The 8,215-nt window shown below is 34.9% G+C and overlaps 1 protein-coding gene across 3 annotated transcripts; it reads right to left on the bottom strand.

Moving 5' to 3' along the window:
- Positions 1 to 553: 553 nt before the first annotated feature.
- On the bottom strand, positions 554 to 7,475 carry LOC137827154 (uncharacterized protein YMR317W-like). 3 transcript variants are annotated; one of them, XM_068633370.1, is made up of 7 exons: positions 7,052 to 7,474; positions 6,678 to 6,933; positions 6,306 to 6,568; positions 5,197 to 5,951; positions 4,996 to 5,085; positions 1,493 to 2,269; positions 554 to 1,104 (listed from the first exon to the last, which is right to left on the bottom strand). In XM_068633370.1, the coding sequence occupies exons 3-7, from the start codon at positions 6,412 to 6,414 to the stop codon at positions 964 to 966; spliced, it is 1,872 nt and encodes a 623-aa protein (XP_068489471.1). In that variant the 5' UTR covers positions 6,415 to 6,568; positions 6,678 to 6,933; positions 7,052 to 7,474; the 3' UTR covers positions 554 to 963. The 3 variants fall into 3 exon arrangements, with proteins under 3 accessions (XP_068489471.1, XP_068489472.1, XP_068489470.1); XM_068633371.1 differs by lacking the exon at positions 6,678 to 6,933 and having other exon boundaries at positions 7,052 to 7,475; XM_068633369.1 differs by having other exon boundaries at positions 6,306 to 6,933; positions 7,052 to 7,472.
- Positions 7,476 to 8,215: the final 740 nt, after the last annotated feature.

Raw genomic sequence — 8,215 nt, 5'->3', positions numbered from 1 at the left:
CATACTCCAGTTAGCACTTTACACTTAACTGTACCATATCTTTGAGCTCCATATTAACTTTTCAGCATTCCTTACTAAAATTACTTAAACTAAAAATATCCTATAAATTATTCCAGGCATAAATTAACATTAACTCATTAAAAAATTCACTTCCAAGTTTTTATTCCCTTATACTTAAAGTGTATGTAAAGTTATAAAGATTATTTTAACTCAATATTCTCATGTTTTTTATAAACTATTTCTTACATGCCTTTACAATTCTTTTACTGAAACTAAGTATAACAAGTTTGATCTTACAAGTGTTTATTATTTACCTATTCACACCAAGTGGAGGTTATGAACTGTGTTGATTCTTCTAAATTAGAGGCAACAACATTTGAGACTTCAAGAACAAAAGAAATATTGCACAGAACAATTAAAAGATTGTAAGCATATACTTTGGATCTGGATATCATGTGTAATTTTAACAATGTTCCAAGAACCGCAACCACAAAGCGAACCGGTATATCCCAAAAAAGACATCTAAAATTAATCATATCAACATGCTCAAAAATTAAAATAAACTTTTAATTTCCCTTTTTTTGTAAAATTGAACAAAAACAGCATAAAAACTTTATCATGTAGAATCAAACCCTCATGGAAAGAAAAGAAACGGATCAAAATGCCCCAAAAGATGCAGTGACCTAGCATTTTCCACTGCAGACAAAATAGCCCCCTACCCAACCAACCCTATAACCTTTAACCAAAAAACAAAAGAGAAAAAAAAAATACCCTGTTAAACAGGCAGGATTGAGGCACCTGTAACTTATTGCAATATTTGCAAAATGCAGGGTTCTAATAAAAAAACCCACCCCTCTTCTTTCACTCTCAAATCATTAGCATTCAGAACAAAAGGAATGGAACTAATCATCTGCCATCAAAAATATGAAACTTGGATCTAACTATGATTAAAGAAGCAGTATGTCAAGCTTCAGATCCGGGATTAGTAGAGCTCAATTCAGCAGAAGATCCATGCAAGTTAGATGCATAAGATTCGAACAACTTGGACAGCTTAGGTTGCATGCCCTGGCATAGTTTCAATGTAGTGGGATCCAAGTTCTTGCACTGGAAAACAAAAGCCAACGAAAAGTATGTAAACAACCCACAGAAAATTGCAATAAAATGTACTTTGGTGCGGCAAGAAAAACCGATAGCAGAAGAGTTTACTCAAGCATGAATTTGAACAAATCAACCACAAAATGAAATTTGAACTCATTCTGTTTAAACAAACAAGGATTTTAACTTATAAGGGGTCAAGTTCACATAATACATTCATTATACTGATGCATGATAAAACTAAGCATATCTAAATTCCGTTTAAACAAAACAAAGATTTTAACTTCACAAGTGGTCAAGTTCATATAATACATACACCATAGTGATGCATAAAACTAAGCATATTTATATTGTACTTATCATTACCCAATACAAAACTAGATCAAGATATCATTACCTCCTGATAAAAAGCATTGATTTCCTCTTCTGTAAGGCCTTCATCCTCGTCTGAGTTCTCCTCCCAACCAAGAGAACGGAGGAACGCAGCTTCTTCCTCATCTGGATATATTGTAGCACATGGAATTGATTCTTTCTCGTCCTTATCAGAAAGTCTTTGAAACTCTTCATGACCATGGGCATTACCATTGCTAGTCAGTTCAGTACCATTTCCAAGAGATTGGGGACTTCCAGATTCGCTAACTATTTCCCTATTTACTTCATCAGATTTCTCCATCATGGGAGATGAAACCATTGGTACAGAATCTGGAAGAACTGTAGAAGCGTTCATTAATGTTTTCTTCTTAATGAGATTAAAGAAATCATTCCGACTCTGCACTTGAGAGATGGAATGTTTCTTATCCAAAGTTGAACCTAATTTCAGATCCGAAGAAGCTGATTTCCGTTCTGTGGAGGATTTTAGGTTATTGGGGTTCCTCAAAGGAGCAGAAGTAGCTCCTGAAGCAACAGCATGCTGATTTCCTGGTTTGCTGTTAGAATAATTTGTTGGATGAGATACTTCCTTGGAGGTAGGGGAAGCACCATTTTCCCACACAACAGATTTCAGATCAGTAAACTTTCCAGATGTCTTTGGAGCTTCAACTTTGGCATTTACACTGCGAACAGATTGGCTTGCAATGTGCAACGCAGAGGGTTGCTGTGACACAGTCTTTGTAACTACACTCATATCAGCATTTCTGATAGATGTTTTGGGCTTTGATTTCTCAGAACTAAGAACCTGAAAAGAAAATTACACTAAATCCTTAAACACTTTTAAGAGAAAAGAAAATAACATGTAATATTTTATCTTTTAATGAAATATATTCTATTGAATACAAGAAAGTAAATATACACATGCTAGAAATATAAACTTCCAAAGTTTTGACAGTAAAGAAAACATCCAACTTTGATTTTGTTGAAAAAATGCATCCTATACACAACCCTCATTTCCCCCACAGATTTCTATTAATAAATGGAAACAAATGGAGACTACACATTAATTACACAGTGTGCACAATCAATTTTAAGTATTCTTTGAGGAAATCACAAATTTCATGTACAATAGCAACATACAAAAACCCATCCCATCCAGTAAACTACCCATAGAAGCATGTAAAACAAAGTAAGATTATGGTAATGGGAAGGTAGTAAAGTAAAAGAAATGAAAAATGGTGGATTATATTTTGCAAGGGGCATAAAAATACTTACCACTAAAGCAGGTAGCAAATAGCTTATTATGACATAAACAATATGGTTATGGTTATACTTATACATAGAAATGTCTCGTGCATTTCTTTAGAAATGCTTTTGCAGATTTCATTAAAAATCATGACCGATATTTTGCCCACCATGAAAAAAAATTAAAAGGTTTTAAGTGACTGAATATCAAATCAAGATAGATTGTTATTCCAAGTAACCACATAATCCCAGCACACAGGTTCCTTACAAACCACATAGGAGATGCTAGAGGATGGATGGCAGAATATGGCAGGAAAACATTAACCATGTACTCAGAGCACTGTGGCCTATGGTGCCGTCGTAGCAGGCCTCCCTTCACAAGTAGCTAATGGCAGTTGGCAAAAGATCTGAACCATGGCACTGCCATTTAGCAATATTGGTTCAGAGTCCAGACCACAAAAACAGGAAAATTCTTGGGAACTCATGGTGAACCAGAACCAAGTACCCCAAGGATTTGCACACTAGATCAAAGAAAACAGGTTTAGACACCATATACAGTTTGACATTTTTAGATTTAGGTTCAAGCATTATTTGTAAAATGAAATATTTGTCATGATAGTCCAGTGTGCAAGGAGCATAAAGATATCACTAATAAGAAACCGCTACTCAGATAATTCTTAGAGAACTGATTTTAGGTCTAACTCAACCACACAAAACCGGCAACCTCACAAAATCAGTTCACAAGATAGTATTTTAAACACCCCCACTCATGCTGAAAACTTAACATCTCAACTGTGGCACAAACATATTTGTAGGTGGTTCGATAATATAATAAGCCCAATATATTTTGCTATATTAGGTTCTAATACTATTTCTGAAAGTAGACTTAGGTCTAACTCAAACCCTACAAAAACCAGCTCGTAAGGTTAGATTTGCACCTTATATATTATAATTTGGTCATATCTCTAATCAATGTGAGGTTTTCAACAAAAATTGTATGCTTGCTTAAAAGGGACAAAAAGAAAAACCAAAAAAACAACATTCTTATTTGACCATTTTAATCATTCCTAAAGAGGCTCGTAACAAAATCCATTCATGCTTAAGAACTCATTGGTACCAATATCTTTCCAAACTTCTGTGATGATAAAAAGGGTGTAGTTTCCTAAAGAAATTTACATGGACTTCAAATGAGGCTTGCCTGGATATCTGCATATACAATATTATAAAAAAGACTGAGCCACAAAGTGAGGTTAGCTAATGGATCACGAGCAATCATTTGGCAGCCCTTAGATGACAACCAAAACCACTTGTGGCTTCCACAAACACCACTCTTGTTATAAATTCACATATTGAACAACAAGAAGTAACACAAATAGAAAACAGTAAGTGAAGCACCAATTCATGTTTGAATTTCACATACAAAGCCATGAAAAAGAACTGATAAATAAACATTAAAATAAGGCAATGAAATGATAGAGAAGTGAAGCATTTGTTCAATTTTTTTTCCCTTTTATTTCACCAAAATAGGAAGAGAAGAAAGCAAAGTATAGCCTCAAAAGAAAAGCTACTACACAGGTTTCAAATGATTAAAAGTAAAAATTATTCTAGAAATCCTGGTTTCTATAATTTTTAACTCACAATAGTAGGGCGACATGATTAATAATTAGTTTGCAATTAATCACCTCTCTAGAACAGATGACCGATAATACAACAAAACATGGTGCAAAAGGATTTTAACAAAAAATTATCTACTTGTTAACTTATATGATGTCTTATTCCGATATATATCTTTATAAAGATACATGGCCACATTAAATGACCCAAATAATACTATGAACAAAATAGTAAAACTAAAGATTACCTAGTCATTTCATCAATACTATTTCTAATCCGATAGTGTGTTACACCCACACCCTCAACCATCAAAAGAAGTCCTAGCCATTCAAAACACTTTTCAAATTGTCAACCTCAACTAAGTTGTTTACCACTAAATAACACTCCAACAACAACAAATCCTTATCCTGCCACAATATAGCAGTCCAATGCAAACCAAAATAAAATAAACTAAACAGCCAAAGTACAAATCTAGCTTCAAATGTTACCGTACAGCCGAGTTATACACGTATACTAATTAAAACTACCACACAAAAAAAACTAATAAATATCCATTAAAATAAGAGCTACATAAAGATATAGATTAATTGTCAGAAAAAAAATCCTGCTATGCAATCTATAATAAAATAAAGCTCGGAAAATAAACCATAAAAATATTTCACAATCTCTTACCGAAGCTTTAGCAATTGAGGGTGTTACTGGAATCAGCTGTCTTGACTGCTTGATAGCCAGTTCCTCGAGTCTTTGGGTTTTGACCAGCACCTACAATTGTTAGGGGGCTTATTAATTGATCATGGATATAAATAAAAATCACTAAACTGAAAGAAAAGAAAAGAAAAAAGAAGCTAGTGACACACTAAGTATATCAACTACCTGGGGAGTAGAGCGAGCTCGGGATGGAGTCTGTGCCAATGCCTCAGCCATATTACGACTGGCTGTTGTAATTGATGCCACAGACCCAGAATTTGTATTAACAGTGTGCTGCACTGATAGAGATCCAGTACTGCTGCTCCCAATTATGGCAGGTACCTCTGCCAGTGCAGATGTCCATCCCTCGCCTCCAATCAAAGTGGAACTTCCAACAGGCAGACTCTGACTAGCAGCCCCGCCCAAACCAGGAGATGAAACCCTCACCACTTCAGCTGTTCCTTGCTTTTCTTCAGTACCAAGTGATGGAAAATCCTTGTCAAATACGGCTTTCTGAATGCTACTACTAACATTACTCCCTGAAAGTATTCCATTGCTATTGTTGTAATGGCTATTGCCACCAGATTTAGTATCAACTGCTACTCTACGGGGTACAATCTCACTCTGTTTCCTGGAAATCATTGAATGAGAACGACGCAATGTATCCCTCTCCATCCTCCCAGAAAAGAGATTGGTCAATGGGTCAGAACCATCAATCTCCCAGTTATCTCCAAAACTGGATCTATCTCTCTCTCTGTCACGGTCTTTGTCACGATGACTTCTGTTGAAACTACTATAGGCATGCTTGGCAGAACCATTTATAGAACTCCTCCGAGAATTTGAAGAGGATGTCCGTTCTAGAAACACAGAACGAGCACTGTCAAAATCACCAGCATTCTTAAAAGACTTATTCCTTGTATGATGGGCCACAGAAGAAGAATCTACACAACAATGCCAAGATCGTTAGTATTTTTTCCCTTTTCAAGGGATAAAACATATTATTAAACTTAAATACCCAGGGTTTTAAATTGTGCAAATAGAAGACAAAAGCAGCCGAAATTGCAGTCACAAAATCCAAAAAATGTATACAACTCTGGTCCGTGAGAGTCAAGAAGACATCATTCATGTTACAAAAACAACTGTCATAACAATTTTCTTTTAAATTCGTGTAAATACCCATTATTATCTCGTGTGCATTAAGAAACAAGATTCTTAAATACGAGACATGACATTCTGAATTAAATCGAACAAAAGCATTGAAAATGTACATAATTAAAAAAGAACGTCTAAATTACCAGTGTGATTAGACGAGGAGGGAAAATGTTGGGTTGAACTTCCAGCCCCGGCAACACTTCCAGCACTTCTCAACCATTCTGGAACTAATGTGGGTTCACTTCTTTCCATAACTAACACTGAACATCATCAGAAATAACAAAAAAGAAGTCGTGTGCGCCTCTTCACCAACTCCACCCACAAGTAGCACTATCACACTTGTTTATATCGCGTACAAATCTCCCTTCTCTACTATGCACGACTCATCACTACCCTAAAACCCAACCTAATCATGAAAAACCCATTCCAAACAAAAAAGAAATATCAGCACTTTCACAGTAAAATTCAATCACGCCACAATTCACAATCCTTCAATTGTTACGAAATAATCCAACCTTCCCAGCCTGATTCTCAATCTACAATTAACTGCAGACGTAACTCATCCGAAACAGACACTAACGAGAAACCCGAGTCTTGAAACACAAGACAATGTTGCGAAGGAGGCGCTTCTGAAAGCTAAGCCTCCATCGTTAATCAAAACACGGATTCCCACTCTAAAGCACTCACAGATGTGTCACCTCCCGACACAATTCAAAAAACTGGACAATTGGGAAAATCGAAGCACCACTGCGGCAACAATGGCAGAACTCACTGCATTGCAAACCCATCCACAGCACCAAAATTGGAAAAATAAAATAAAATAAAAATCCCTTTATTCAGTGTCGAAAATAAATAGGCAATGGAAAAAACAGAGAAGAATAAAACGCACGTGATTAATTGGTGGATGTATGAAAAATCTCCTCCTGAAGCTAGGGTTAGAGAGGAAACGTCGATGTTTGATTGCGAGAGCGAAAAGGAAGCGACGGAAAAGGAAGGAAGTAACCCTAGAAGCGTCGCAGTGATTGACGACGGGAGTGAAACGTCGACGTTTTTTAGTGATACCAGACAAGCCTTATCGCGTAATGCTTATAGAAAGAAGGAAAAAGAGGAGAGTTGGTTTGGTTTAGGTTTGGAGTCAGAGAATGAATGAGCAAAGCGCCAGAGAGTGTGTGCAGAAATAGGGTTTTGTTTGTTTTTGTTCAGCGCGTGTGAAATTGAGAAGAGAAACAAGGTATAATTTTCTGTTAGTTTCGGATACTCAGAAGCAAGCCTATGAGTTACGACGAACACTCCCTTCTCCTTCTTTCTTTTTTTTTTTTTTTCTTCTTCTATATTATTATATATTTATATCTTTTTTATAATAATAACAACAATTTATTTTTTTTGTGAGCCCATTTTCTCTACATCTGCTTTATTTTTGTTACGCATTCTCTCTTGGCCTCTCAAATCTTGATATTGTTACGACTTTTAAAACCAAGAAAACCGTTCAATTAACTAACCATGAGGGTTTTATTTTTGTCATTTTTTTATGAACAACATTTACATAAATATGCACTTAACGACTCATATTTTTACATACAACAAACTATGCAATCACGATTGGCAAATTTTAAATAAATAAAAAATATGAAATCTTAGTGAAAAAAAAGTAACCGAATACTCTCTCTTATATTTCTTAAATTGGGTTTTTCCACCTTCTACTTTCAACAATTACATTCTCAAATTGAATTTTAATTAATTTTATTTTGTTCCTTTCCCATCACAGATTTATTTAACGAAATATCCATTAACTTTGTAATTGTAGATTTGTTTCATTAATATTTTTAACATTTGGTAACTAAAAATCAAAGCAGATGCATATGAATTTTATTATTTGTTACTTTTAGATTTTTTTTTATTAAGGATTTGTCATGTCTCATCATATAATATGTTGTGTAAATATGAGTTATTAGGTGTGGGATTACTAAGTTTTAATCTTTTTAGTGTTTTTTTTTAATTTGTGGTTACTTTTTTAACGTATTTGGGTAACACAATCTAACAAATCAATATGCAA

This window comes from Phaseolus vulgaris, chromosome 8, assembly GCF_000499845.2.
Source record: "Phaseolus vulgaris cultivar G19833 chromosome 8, P. vulgaris v2.0, whole genome shotgun sequence".
Taxonomy (NCBI): domain Eukaryota; kingdom Viridiplantae; phylum Streptophyta; class Magnoliopsida; order Fabales; family Fabaceae; genus Phaseolus; species Phaseolus vulgaris.
The sequence above is the reverse complement of the archived record's forward strand: the minus strand, read 5'-3'. Positions and strand labels throughout refer to the sequence as shown.

Bases quoted from the DNA above. Each gene is read 5' to 3' on its own strand.
- LOC137827154 (XM_068633371.1), bottom strand. From the start codon at position 6,414: ATGGAAAGAAGTGAACCCACATTAGTTCCAGAATGGTTGAGAAGTGCT. The intron at 5,952-6,305 runs GTAATTTAGACG...ATTGTTGTGTAG, and splicing joins CTCCTCGTCTAATCACACTG to ATTCTTCTTCTGTGGCCCAT. The intron at 5,086-5,196 runs GTAGTTGATATA...TAACAATTGTAG, and splicing joins GAGCTCGCTCTACTCCCCAG to GTGCTGGTCAAAACCCAAAG.